General features: G+C 46.3%; 1 protein-coding gene across 8 annotated transcripts in view; it reads left to right on the top strand.

Moving 5' to 3' along the window:
- Positions 1-14,039, top strand: part of LOC114450029 (disco-interacting protein 2 homolog C) — a 100,708-nt gene that overhangs the window by 52,447 nt on the left and 34,222 nt on the right. For 6 of the 8 annotated variants that reach the window (XM_028427925.1, XM_028427923.1, XM_028427924.1 and 3 more), the window contains exons 2-4: positions 8,263-8,334; positions 10,117-10,227; positions 12,340-12,465. In XM_028427925.1, the coding sequence (XP_028283726.1) occupies positions 8,263-8,334; positions 10,117-10,227; positions 12,340-12,465 (309 nt within the window). Of the gene's footprint in view, positions 1-2,400; positions 2,503-3,807; positions 3,877-8,262; positions 8,335-10,116; positions 10,228-12,339; positions 12,466-14,039 lie in introns of those variants that run through there. The other 2 variants (XM_028427929.1, XM_028427926.1) reach the window with 2 other exon arrangements.

Here is a 14,039-nt window from a genome sequence, read left to right as displayed (position 1 = left end):
TGATAAGTGAATCTCCTGTTAGCTCCAAGTAAAAGGTTTGATTCACTTGTTAACACTGAGGCCAAACATCTTAATTTGTGTATGAATGTTGAGCTGCTGTAGTTCATGTAGCGTCTGTGACAAGGCTTCAGGAGGTTCATTCTGAATTGTGTGGACTCGGTGTGATCGGCGCGCTGTGCTGCAGACCCCCTCAGGGAACCGGTCTACCGTGCTGCACCTCTCTGTGCTGTGTTGTACATTTCCTGGCTAACGCAGCTGCTCAGCCGCTCCGTTTCCCCCCCGAGATCTCAGTCAGCTACACCGAGAGCCAAAGTCCGGGTCAACACTTCCTCCTCCTCCTCCTCCTTTTCTCCTGATTGCAGCTGGAGGATGTAATTGAATGAAAGAGGAAGCCTTTTCTTTTCTTTTGGTTGGGATGGATGGGATGTGCACAGGAACAGCTTGTTATTGGTGTTTTAACTGCTTTATTCTGTTGGTGTTTTATGAGCAGGCATCCATCAGCCGTCTTCACACGTCAGCCAAAGCGATGCAGCGTCTCTGCTCAGAGGGGATTTGAGATTTTGTTTTAGGCTGCGGACAGTTTTCATTTACTCCATCCAAGTCTTTAAAATCACAGCCAAACTGTAAGGAGTAAGAACGGCACGGCCAACACTCAGACACACACTGCTGTCTCTTTATTTCTGACACTAAAGCAAAAGAGTGTGTCCAGCACTTTTTAACCCACATAAATGAACCTGTATTTCACCTTTAATAGCTATTTAACTGCCATTGAGGGAGTAGAGCTTCTTTAAAATAACACACACACTGATAATAACTGATACAGTGGGAATTAGAAGTCTGACATTTGATCCGTTACAGACCTGCTGTCGTGCCAGGATTCACAGGATCTGCTCCAGGGACGGGACCTTAGAGGAGCAAAAAACCACCAAAACAGTCCCAGTTCCTGGGTGGACTTCATGAAGCATGTTAAAGGCTGCTTCTTGGCTTTTCAGCAGCGTGCTGCTCTGACCGAGGCGGCATCGTGTTCCTCCAAATGACCCAGGCGAGAGCCTCCATTCACACACGGTGCAATTTGGGAAATGTGCGTCTATTTTGAGTCTGTGTGGTCGCTCCTGTGGGTTCCCTCTAAGTAGCTTTTAGCAGGGTTTAATAAGACCTACACACACACACACTCTGTTAAACCCAATAGTCTTACAGGGCATTAAACTCCCATTTTCATTTTGCCCAAAGCTGCTTTTGTTTGAAGGCGTGTGAAATGCACCGGCTCCCCTGATAACGCAGCACTTTGAAGGTTATCGACGCCGCACTGAAGTGATCCGATCTTTCCTGTGATGGGTGCATACTTCTCCACACGCCAGCTCGTATTAGGTTCTGTCTTTAATCCTTCTTTCACCCAGAGACCGTCAGGCTGGCTCTGACTGCAGGGCGGACGTGGGTGATGATGGGTTGGAGGTTATTTGTCAGGACTATGGGCTGAAGAACGTGCACCCTGACCTGTTTCCTCCTGTATTCATTTAATTCATAGCTTTCACTTGACCCACATTTTTTTAAATGCAGGTCAAAGGTCGGCTGCTTTGTGTTGCTGTGCAGGTGAACGTGCAGTTGTGACTGTTGATGTAATTCATGTGTTTGTCAGAAGTTTAACTGTCACCGTCTCAGCCCTGAAGGTAAATATGGTCTGACTGACAGCTCCGCTCGCAGTGCAGGTGCAGCCTGTGTGTGTGTGTGTGTGTGTGTGCTGGGACGTTGGTGGTATTGAGTATCAAAGGTTATCCTGTTCTATTTTGGGAATCTCTTTTTGTAGGCAAATTTCTGCTGGCTGCAGGATCCTGGTGCGTCGCTGACACACACTCAACCTAAACGCTGTGTGTGTTTCGTCCGTTTTGACTTAAAGGGACAGTTCAGAAGATTTCTGCCTCCTCTCCGATGTAATGAAAGGTGCTCAAAGCGCTACAACAACCAGACAATGATGCCATCATGATTCATCTGTCTTTATTTACAGTTTATTGGTGGGTTTCGGGCTTGTTGCCTCATCAGTAGTATTTTTAATTCCTAATATTAACTGTTAACGTTCAGGGTCCATTTTCAGGCAACATGAGGTTGTTTTTTTTTTTTTTTTATTAAACAGTCACTTCTGTCACTTGTTATCTATGCGTTGCATAAGAATTCTTTGCCTGTGACTCACAGCAACGTCCCCTGACGACTAGCATGTCACTGTAACGTCATAAATCCTCATGATTTGTAGAGAGGACCTTAAACGTCTCATCAAAGTGCCGCAGAAATGTGCTCTTCATCTAAACTGTAACAGACATGAGACACTCCGCCTCGTTGTGGAGGGGGTGGGAGGCGGTGACCCTGTGACCCAAATCCTAGACTGACATCATAAGACGTCCAAGTGGACCGGGGACTTTCCTGGGTCGTGTGGGTCAGTTTGTTGGAGCTCGGTGCTGTGAGAAGCGGATCGAAGCGCGGCCTCGTGTGTGACTGCTTCAGCTGCAGGAAGTGAGATCATTTGTTTTTCCTGACTTCATCATTATGGTCGATCCAGAACTTTGACTTTGGGGACTGTTTGGATTCACATTGCTCTTGGAGCTGTGTGTGTGTGTGTGTGTGTGTGTTTTAATGCCTGGATAATTAGACATGTTTCTATTTGAAGCATGGGAATACTCAGATTAGTTGGATGTTGCAGGAAATGACAACAAGCAGCACAGCAGGGATCCTGTGAGCAGAAACCACTTTTCACTTTGATGTGAAGAGGCTGTGGTGGTGCTGGCTGGTTTAAAGGCCACTTACACTGAGAACTGTTGAATTTTTGTGTGTCTGCGCTTCAGAGATCAGCTGTCAGACAGATGTACTGAGTCTTCTTTTGAAGGTGGGGGCTGCTTCACCCAGCAAACCCCTTCTGTTTGGCCCACAACTCCAAAACTGATCAACAGTGAGTGTTGGAAAAAGGGCAAAAGTCTGCGGGAGGAGGTGGGAGGGGTCAGAGAGGTCAGTAACTTTGGTCCTGTCTCTTCTTTGTATTGTGTCATTCAAACTGCACCATGTTGTTGACTGTTGACTTTGTCAAGGTTAAACTGAATGCAGTTTAAATCAGAATAAATCCAACTTAAATGAATAAAACACCCTGAATCAGAATAATTTGCTCCCCTTTTTGTTGGCAGTTATCGTCATAGTAACCACTAGAGATGGGGAGCTGCATATCCCGAGGGGTGAAAGGCTGGGGATGTGGACAAACCTGGAGGGAAGTGTGTGTGTGTGTGTGTGTGTGTGTGTCCTCTCTCACCTCACTGTGAAGTCGGGCGGCAAACGAACCGATTTGTTTGTTTTGCTGATGTCTCCGGGCAGCATGTTTAGGCAGGCAGGTTGGACTGTACCAACTGAGGGGGTGTGTGTGTGTTCATATAAACATCCACACACCCTCTGTTACACACAGACACACACACACAGACACAGTAAAGTCAGGTGAATGTGGTTCGTTTCCTGGACTAAAAGGGGTAAACAGTCAAGTAATTGTCAACCAATCTGCTGCTGTGTGTGCGTGTGTGTGTCAGTGTGTGTGCGGTTGTGTTAACAACAAGGACAGCATCAGTAGCTAAATGTCAGCAGACACCTTCAGCCCTGTGTGTGTGGTGGATGGATCGACCTGCTCCGCTTTGAAACTAATAAGCTGCTTGTCTTTATGTGTGCGCGTTAATTGAGTGTGTGTGTGTGAGTCTGTGTGTGAGTGTGTGTGTGTGTGTGTGCACTGCCAATGGGGGATAAGCAACCAGTGTTTTTACACACTGCTCCACAGATGCTGGCTCATCTGAGAGGAGCACGAAGCAGAGTCTGGCTGCTGTGTCAGTGTTTTACTCGGGCTGCCTGTTATGTTCGGTAAGTAGACGGACGCTGAGCTGCGTTTCGTGTGTGTGTGTGTAGGAGCAGATTTTCTTTATCTAATTAGCCTAATTGGAAAAATGTCTCGGAGCTCTTTGGCTTTGTTTTTCTCCTTTAAAATGTGAAAATGACAAAATCTTTAACTGGACTTTGGCTCGCTGCTGTACTGAGGACACTCAGAGCTCCTCTGCCATGTTTGCAGGTTTTCTTAGTGTATGTGACCCCTGTTGATTGTGTGCGTATGTGATGATGATGATGATCATGGTGTCATGCTGTACCACTGAGCCTGCTTCAGGGACTGCTGTGCTTCACGGCTGCCTCACAGTGAGGCATAGGAATAGAATGTAAACAGGGATTGTTTGCTTCCACTTCTTTTGGACCCTTTTGCCTTCAGACCTTCCTGAAACCTCTCTGTTAGAGATTCCACACTGATCCACACAGCTGCTGCAGGTCTGTCCCTGATCCACACATCCCAAAGGTTCCCCCTCTGGTGGACTGAGACTGGTGGTGTACCCCAAGGTTTGATTTTAGGTCCCACACTGTTTTTTAAAAGATCTTTCTGAAAAGCACTTTTTGTTTACAAAATGGATTGATTGGATTGATAATCGGAGCTTTGTGACGTGGTGTTATCTGTCAATGTGCTCATAAATGGTCAACAACAACTATAAATGAGGCTCAGTTAGTACTGCGGGGCCCAAAGAAACCTGTCCCATCACTGCAGCAGCAGCCTGAATCACAGATACAGGAAGTTCAGGATGGATTCAAGCTTTCATGTTGTTTAAATCCTGAGCCGCCCATCTGAACGTGGGACTCATCAGACCAGATCATGCTTCTGTTTGTCTTCTATTGTCCGATGCTGGAGAACGTGTGAGAACTGTAGCCTCAGTGGAGGGTTGCTTCGTGCTCATTTGTTTACCTCCACTTTTTAATTCTAAAGAATCGCCTGCCCTTTGATGACCTCGCTGCAGTGATGAAGCAGACAGATTCTTTTCCTGTTCATGCTGTGATGGAACTTTCCTTCTTATTGTGCTTGTAACGGTCGTGCTGGAAGCCAGGCACAGTTCTCTTTCACTTTTTCCAGAGGTGCACAGGATGACCATAAATCATCCTAAACGGAGGAAAATTCTCGCTCCTCTCCCTGAGTTATTCCAACACCTTTGTAGTCACGCTCTGTCCATCATGGCGTCACCTTGTTTGTGGTTTCTACAGTTGGAACTGCTTGTTTGGAGAGGAGGAACTAACGCTGCTACAGACAGAGAGCAAGAAAAGCAGACCTCCTCATCAGAGACGTGTTTCAGCCAGCTGAGGACACTGAAATCCAAAACCACGTAACGCAGTGTCAGTGTGTGCTGACAAACAGGCTGGATGTGCTGCTGTAGGAGCACCGTCCTCTGTGTGTGTGTTTGTGTGTTTCCACCTGCAAGCTTCAGTCCTGACTCAGCGTGTTGTTACTGCAAACACCTGCTTCAACTGCAGCTCCAGAGTTATCAGTGTGTGTGTGTGTGCGCGCCCGGGGGAGTCCTCGGGTGTTTCCTTTCAGCTAAACTGTGCATTGATGAGTTTGCACGTGTCTTTGTGGACACAAAGCACTGTGTGTGTCTTTGAACGCATCACGAGATATGGTTCAGTTGTATGATGTTTACCATTTATTCTGCATATGTGAATTATAAAAACATCCCATAAATTAAACGTTTGTAGTCACACAATTAAAAAACCAAACATTCTGCACATGACAAAAAAACCAGTGAGTGTTTGGTTGATCTGCAGCTGATGTGCAGAAGGTTTTAAATAAATATCTGAGTGCTCAGGAAACATGAACCACCCCACGGGTGTCACTGAACATTTCTTTGGACTCCTGGTCCTGTGGGTGTTGTTCCTGCCCTGCACACATGAGGCTGCGGTGTTATCCTGACTTTGTCCCGTTTAAAGATGGCAGGCTGTTCTCTCCTGAGTCGATTCATTCTGCCGCCGCTGCCTCTTCGAGCTCGTAGCAGAGGGAGCTCCCCTCGGTTTTATCTCTACAGCGTGGAAACAATAAAATCAGCTCTGTTTCCTTTTTAGGTGGTGGAAAGATGCAGCAGCTCTCTCTCTCTCTCTCTCTCTCTCTCTCCCTCTCTCCCTCTTACAGTTACTTCTCTGTTCATGTCGTTCTTTCCCTCGCTCTTTCTTTCCTGTTCTTTCCTCTTCCTCTCTTAGTGTTTTTCTCTTCATGTTTCTTTTATGTCCTCCCTTCTCTCTCTCTCTCTCTCTCTCTCTCTGTCATGGTTGTTTGCTGCTTGCACTCTCGTCCCCTGGCTCTCCCTCTCTCATACTGTATATGGTCATGGAGGCTCAGCCTGCTGTTTCTGCACATTCCCGTGAGAATAGGAGTCAGTTCGCAGAGTTGGATGATCAAAAGTATTCAGACACCTGGATGTTGCATGAGCAGTGACAGTTACATTACTCTGCACCTCCAGCAGCTGTCCATCCTGGAGGCTGGCAGCCCAGTGAAGCTCTTTCCTTTTCATGAAGCATGTTGTTTGTTTGTGTGCAGGACCCAAAACAACTGATAACACAAAGTTGGAAGAACATTATTGTGACTGGAAGCTGAAGAGTCAGAATAGTCTGGGTGTCCACATACTTTAGCTTACACAGTGCATTGAATTTAAATCATTTCTCATCTTACTCTGTACAGTTTAAGTTATTACATAAGTTGGTCACATCAGTTGCTATGGTAACACACACAGAGTAGTGGAGGATTTACACCCACAGTGCTTGGGTTCAGGGTCAAGGTTGAGAGCAAACGAGCCTGACGTCAACGCACGGAGTCACAGAGGGTGCAGCCTGCAGCATGAATATGTCTGATTGTCAATAATTCATCTGCAGCTCATGCAGCTGCCATCGGGGGCCTGCAGGCATCTCTTGAGACATCTGAGGTGATGGCACCAAAAATTCAGATTTTAGTAGAACACCCTGATTTGGTCTGCATCTCTTGACTGCTCCTGACTGACTGACTGTCTCACTGAGTGACTGTTTGAGTGATGCTCTGACTGCCTGCCTGTCTGGTCGTCTGATTGGAAGGAGATTGCTAACAGAGAGCTGCTGCAGCGTCTAGCAGAACCGTCTCTCTGACTGACACGTTCATTCCACTCCTCCCTGATAAGTCCTCCATTAAATCAGCAGCATGTTAGCTGTGTGTTTGTGTGTCTGTGTGTTTGTGTGTCTGTGTGTCAGTGTCTGAAACAGAAGGTCAGACCTCCCTCTGTTTATCCTCCGTCACTGTCTCTTTTTCTCCTCTCAAACTGAAGCCAGTTTCTCCCACCTCTCTGTGGGGAAGTCAGGTCCCCTGCCAGAGATGCTAATTATTGCCATGTGCCTCGCCTTCACACTACCATGTAACACACACACACACTGCTGACACCGTCACAGATGACGCCCACAGTCGGTTTCTTGAGCCAGTTAGTCACATGTTTGTGTGTTTAAGAAGGATTTGTCAAGTCAGCCGAGCGAACAGCTTTCGCCGTGTTCGACAAATCTGCAGCAGGTTTAACGTCAGTGCCGAGTCAGGACCAGCTCTGAACACAGATTTATTTTACTGAGTCATCCTCCACACTTACAGCTGTCACCGAAATTCAAACTCCAAGACGGCTTGTTTGGAGAAATGTTTGTCATTTTAAGTTTCAAATAATCAAATATAACATGTGTAGCGGCCACAGCGTCATTGTAACGGGTCTGTACTCTCGACTTCTGCTTCAGGAACGCAGGAATGCGATACGCTCAGTGACGAACACACGCTAAAAAACAAAAATCAAAATTAGCAGCTACCGTTGCATTTAAGCTAGCAGCTTAAAGGTAGGATAGGAGATTTTGAAAACTCAGTGAGAGTCAGCCAGATTTTGAAAGTAAACACACGCCCTGTTCTCTCGGAGCTCACCCTGAAGTCACGCCTCCCAACCAGAGAGGTACTTGCATGATGGCGCACGTACCTCTCTGGTGCGTGACAACCAGCCAATACTCCGCACAGGGTCCACCCGGAGGATTGGCTGATGTTTTTATGTTTTATAGCTTCCACAGATGATTCATATTCTTCGTTTTAAAGTGAAACTGCCGAACTAATCGGTTGCTATCGGATTGTAAAGAGAAGTTACACTAATTTAACAAAAAGTGCATCAGAGTAAAATCTCCTACCCAACCTTTAATAAAAGTAAAATGAAACTTTCACAGGCGTTGAGCCACCACATGTATTTTAAGATGTAAAAGTTATTTCCTGAACTCACCATGTGGACAGAACGTGGCAAACTGGACAGGAGTGCGGTGGTGACGTGATCTGTTTGTAAGGATGTATTTCATATAGACAAGAATATGGAAGGTTAATGTCTCTCTCTCTCTCTCTCTCTCTGACAGGTGACATCACACAGAAGGGCTATGAGAAGAAGCGAGCCAAGCTGATTGGAGCCTACTTCCCTCAATCACCAGGTAACCCCCGCCCTCCTCCACCTGTTCATTCTGAGCACCTGCTGATTTCTGGTCAGCTGGTCACGTGTGAGTCAAACACGGCTTCCTGGTTGTTCTAGGAAATACAGAATTCTTTATTTTTTAGAAAAATGTGTCTGAAAAATCTTTTAAATGAAGTTGAGGGTGTGTAGAAGGAAATGATGATTTTAAGTTTAGATTTTTGTCAGACACGATGCATTTAGGGACCTTCAGGAAGTTCAAATCTAGATGATTCTCTCTGTTTTCAACCTCACAAGTTTTTCCATGTGTTTCTAATAGAGGAGGCACGGTTCGGTTTGTATCACGGTTCTGAGGTCACAGTTTTCAGTTCGGTTTCATTGTTGATGTTTTTTCTGCTTTTTTTAACACTCTGGAAATACCACAGATCAGCGTAAAACATGTAGCATAACTATTCAACATTTACTATATTTAGGAATCAGTTCAGCATTTCCTCTGTCGTTATCAGGTTACCCGGTCGACTGTCAGCAGGAAGGTTTGCCGTATGAGCCGGGTCCTCTTCAAGGTTTCTTCCTGTTAAAGGGATTTTTTTCTTGCCACTTAAGGGGGTCCAGGCTCTGGGTCTCTATAAAGCACCTCGAGACGGTCCTGATTGTGAAAAGCACTGTATAAACAAAATTACATAACAGTTTGTTCAGTGTCCTCCTCTCCACCGCTGCTTCAAATGTCTCCTGTCTGCAGCCAATGACGGAGCCCCTGCTCCAGGTTTCTTCCTGCTCCATGACCTGCTTGTTTGGAGGTCTGGGTTTTCTGTTGTTGTATCTGCATTGTTACACATCAGATGAGCTGGGCAGGACTAAAGAGTAAAGGGAGCCTCTGTGTTCTGAGCCCCCTCTGACAGCAGGCTGAGCAGTGTGAACCGGTTTAATGCTTCATTCAGGCCTCTGTTTTCCTTTGGTTCTTTGATGTGGGAGCACTGCACAGACCTTCCATGATGCACCAAGCTGAACAGTTGGTGGTCCATGTGTTCAGATCCTCTTAATCTGAATATGAGCCTGTTTAGTGTGATGGTTCGTGTTTGATGAGATGATGAGGGTTATGAGGGAGAATCCATCCATCCATCCAGACCCCCCCCTCCTCTTCCTCCATAAGGAAGCGAGACGGCGAGGTATTTCCCAGACCTGTCATCTGCCTGCCAGTCCTTAAATGGTTGGATAATCCACTTTTAGCCTTCCTCCTGTGCAGCAGCAGCACTCTGATCCATGCTGAGAGCTCTAATGAAGACAGACGGGGGTGGAAGTGTGAGGCAGCTGTGGATGGTCATAGATCAGCAGCCTGAGCCATCAGTAACTGGGCAGGTATCATCAGACTTATTGATTAGAGTGTGGGAGGGCTGAGTGAGTGTGTCTGTTTTATGTCTCATGACAGGTTTGATTCAAAGGAAAATATTAAAATATACATCAGCAGCCTATTTATTTAATTTTAGGCTAATTCCTCTGTCGGTTTGCAGTATCACCACAGATGTATGGATTGTTTCTCCTACCTGACAGGACCTGTAGAGGTCTGTAGCACCATGACAGGGTGAAAGCAGCTCCAGATATAGGAAGTTTCTTTTATACTGACAGTCTGCGTCTCTCTGTGTCCATGTTATCACAGCAGCATGAGACACTAGGATGCCTCTCCTTAGGGATTTACCAGGCGTGACCACCTAGATGGAGGCACCAGGGCGGAGCCAGGACTCAGAACATTAAACATAAGTCACTGAGTATATGTGGACACATAACATATAATGTGACCCTCTACCAGGAATGGATCCGTCCATGGGCCAGGAGAGAAGAACTCCGGTCACCCCATCCTCGTCCTCGCGCTACAACCGCCGGCGGTCTTCTGGCTCCAGAGACGAACGTTACCGATCAGGTAAGAGGCAGCTTCATCCTCCTTTCCTCTAACCCACACAGACTGACTGTCAGCTCTAAACCTACAGTGGGGTCAGTGACAGCAGATGGCTCTCATCATCAACTAGTCTTTATGCTAAATGTAACCTATTGTATGGATACATGCAGAGAGTATGCACAGAACACTCCCACACTGAGCGTCCAAACAACCAACATGGCCGCCTCTTTTTTCCTGAAACAAACACATTATAATATGCATGGTGACTGTGACGCTGTCGCACGATCAGATCCAGTGGGAGAGTAACTTCCACTCAGACATAGTTTTGCTCCATCTGGTATTGAGTAAAGATTAATGCTGGATTAACAAAGAGTTTTTATCTTTCTTGTTCAAAAATAATCTGCAGGAATTTGTGCAGCTGTCGGTGATAAAGATGTAAAACGCTGCGTCTGTTACTTCTTGGCTCCCACAGGCTGCTGCACAGTTTGTTTGAGTTTGATCTGACAGAAAATAAATCCCACAAAAACCTTTTAACCCATTAAACTGAAGAAGAAAAGCTGTGTGAACACCTTAAAGGTCCACTTTCACACACGGCTCAGTCAACCGTGCGACAATAAACGTGCACTTGAGATTTAAATTACCTCCGTTCCCCTACTTAAGCGCACACACAAGCCAAACAAACGTGCGTCTGAGAGCCCCATTCATTCTGGCTAATGTCTTACTTGTGTCATTATCGGGCCGTAGCCTGCTGATTCTCCATCCACAGGCAGTGTGTTTGTCTTCTGCCGGCAGCGCACACCGTTCAAACAAACCCAGCTGTGTCGCAGCGCTTTATCTGTAGTCCTAGAAACACTCATTCACACAACACCATCGCCGACACTCCCTGAACTCAATCCAGTTGGAAACCGCAGGGCCCCACGGGAGCCGCTGTCAGGCCCGGGAATGTCTGTGTACGTAGAGTGAATGTGAGTCAATGGGAAGGTGGTGCTCGAGGAACACACAGACCGGCGGAGGGTCCTGCTGCTCGGTGACATCGCTCGTCCAGATCTGACATGTTTAGAAATCACTCAGGTCCTTTTCATCAACAGAAACTTACAAATGATCCACTTAAAGCTGCTGTGTGGAACTGGTTACTCCCCCTGCTGGCAGTGAGAGTCATTACACAAACACTGTTGACACCAGTGGAGGATTCTCTCTGTATTTATGTTTTAAACATGCTTTTGCTTTTGGTCACCACTGATGAGAGGCTTCATCAGCATTGTGAGGAACATAGACTGTATATAGCTATGGATGAAGTGTCCATGGTGTCTTAGAGGCAGCGAGGTGGAGTGTGAGTGGAGCTGAGGTGGCAGCAGGAAGCTCAAACTGGTCACACCTAGGAGTGACTAAGGCCCCGTTCACACTGGAGAAAGTCATTCCAGCTAGAGTAGGATTGAGCCCAGACAGCGTTCAGACCTATTTTCAAATCTGGCTAGCACACATTTGTGTCCGCGCTCAATCCGGCTTCATCCAGCGTGTTTGCTGTCCTCCAAACCACTAGGTGGCGCCTTGTAGAGTCCGTTCAGGCCGCGGTAGGACCGCGTGTGCGCATGCATCGTGCGTTTTTTTGTCTTGTGTCGCGCCCCGTGAACCGGAAGTAGCACATCGCTAACCGGAAGTAGCATGTCGCTAACCGGAAGTAGCATGTCGCTAGCCGGATTCGCTAGCCACATTTGCGTTCACACCTGAGCCACATTTGAGCCAATCCGGCTAGATCCACCTCTCGTGGGTGGATCTAATCAAACTGGATACTGCCAGATTCGAGGTGTTCACACTCAGAAAAAACACATCTGGATAGGCCTGAATCCCACTTTAGCCAGATTTTTTTTCCCAGTGTGAACGGGGTAAAAATGACGTCTTAATACAATTCAAACAAGTTCATTAAATCAAACTCTTAAGTTTTTACAGGCCGTAAACATGTTTATGTTACATTTTAACATGGAGGTTTGTGAGGATTGACTCACTTCTGGAGCTAGCCCCTGAAGGCAGCAGGGTGAACTGCAGTTTTTACGACTTTTCCACTAGGTAATAAAGGAATATAGTGAAGTGTCCATTTGTGCGATTATTCATTGATACCCTCCTGTTGTGTGTCTCCAGATGTGCACACAGAGGCCGTGCAGGCGGCCCTGGCAAAGCATAAAGAAAGAAAGATGGCAGTGCCGATGCCTTCGAAGCGGCGGTCGCTGGTGGTCCAGACCTCCATGGACGCCTACACGCCACCAGGTAAGGAAGGAAGAGCTGACACTCATCATCACATATATAAACATAACAACACCTGCTCCACGGCCTTCCATCCCCGTAGCGTGAGAGGCCGGATGCGTCCGCTGGCAGTCGACCATGCCCTGATGCTGCTGCTGTTGTTTAATGAGGGTGTTAATGAGGCTATTATCTCTGTGGCTGCAGGATCCGGCGTCACACAGCTTCATGCAGCGAGGCACGATTTAGGCTGTAAATACAGAGCGTTATTTAAACCTTCTGCTTTCATACAGTCGTCATGAGTCGTCAAAAACGCTGTCTGCACCAGATGAAGATTGATTCGGTTGTTATTGTGATATATAAATAAATATAATTTCCCCACTTTGTTTGGGCCTAGTCACACCACAGGCTGCACTCTAAATAGTGCTCCTTAGGGGGACAGTTTTTAGTGTCGTGAGCTGATGATACACATAATAAGAACATAACACACTGCACAGAAATGAAGAAACATGTCACTCATTAGCAAATGGACCCCTGTGTTTGTTTCTCTTATTTAGTGCCAAATCCAAGATGGCAGCTAAACCTTTGTGTGGCAGACTGTCTGTGTTATTTTGTTTTGTTTATATTTGTGTTTACCCCTGCAAGCTTTATGTGTATTTCATAAATATATTACACACACACACACACACAGGTCTTGTCTTCATGTGTTTTGCATGATTTCTAAGTATGTTTCCAAAAAGGAAGGTAAACAAGCTGCGAGGAGTCACACACTTACACACAGAAATACACACAATCCATCTTGCAGATGTAGAAAACACACCTCCTCAGGGAGCGGTAAAAGTCGCGTCACACACACACACACACACACACACGAGTCTGCCTGTCTGCCAGTGGGGTTCATTTGAGGACAGCAGAGTTGCGTGATGCTGAGCGGTGTGCGGCAGAGATGACGAGCCACTTATTGAGGTTTTTCTGCTGCATTTTCTCTGTTTCTAAACACATGATGAAGTAAGTTCAGGAAGCTTCGCTCTCATCTGTGTTCTGTGGTTTTATGGTGAGGTTCCCAGGCCCCCCGGCAGCATCTTATTTTGTTCAATATAATATCTGTCAGTGGAAGCCTCCCGCTGATAACCAGACACAGATCTGCCAATCACGCATGCCAGCAAAGCACTGTGGGAGTTTACATGTAGAGAGCGTGTCCTGTTCGGTGACATTTTAAAGCTGAAATGTCAGCTGTAATCCATGACAAAGAAGAAGGTCACCGTTTAAAGTTAACAAGGAAACAGCCTTTGATATAAAAAAAAATAATTTCAACAGTAATATTCATCAAACTTTGATCAAATTAATTCACAGAAAATTTCCAAAGGTAGACGTCTTCGGCCCTTTGGGTCGATTTAGCAGCTTTCAGCTTGTTTTGGTTCTTACCTCTCCAGCAGGCAGCTGTTTTCAGCCAGACAAGCTCAAATGAAGCCACCATACTTTTATTTGTGGCCTAACCAGAGCAAAAAGGAGACTAAACATTTAGATATTTAGACACATAGCAGGGCTGATCGCTGATATATGATTGTGAAGATCCTGGTCCTCTGATGCTCGGTCCATTT

Source organism: Parambassis ranga, chromosome 17 (assembly GCF_900634625.1).
Source record: "Parambassis ranga chromosome 17, fParRan2.1, whole genome shotgun sequence".
NCBI lineage: Eukaryota > Metazoa > Chordata > Actinopteri > Ambassidae > Parambassis > Parambassis ranga.
Note: the sequence above shows the minus strand (reverse complement) of the source record. Positions and strands in the feature narration are given on the sequence as shown.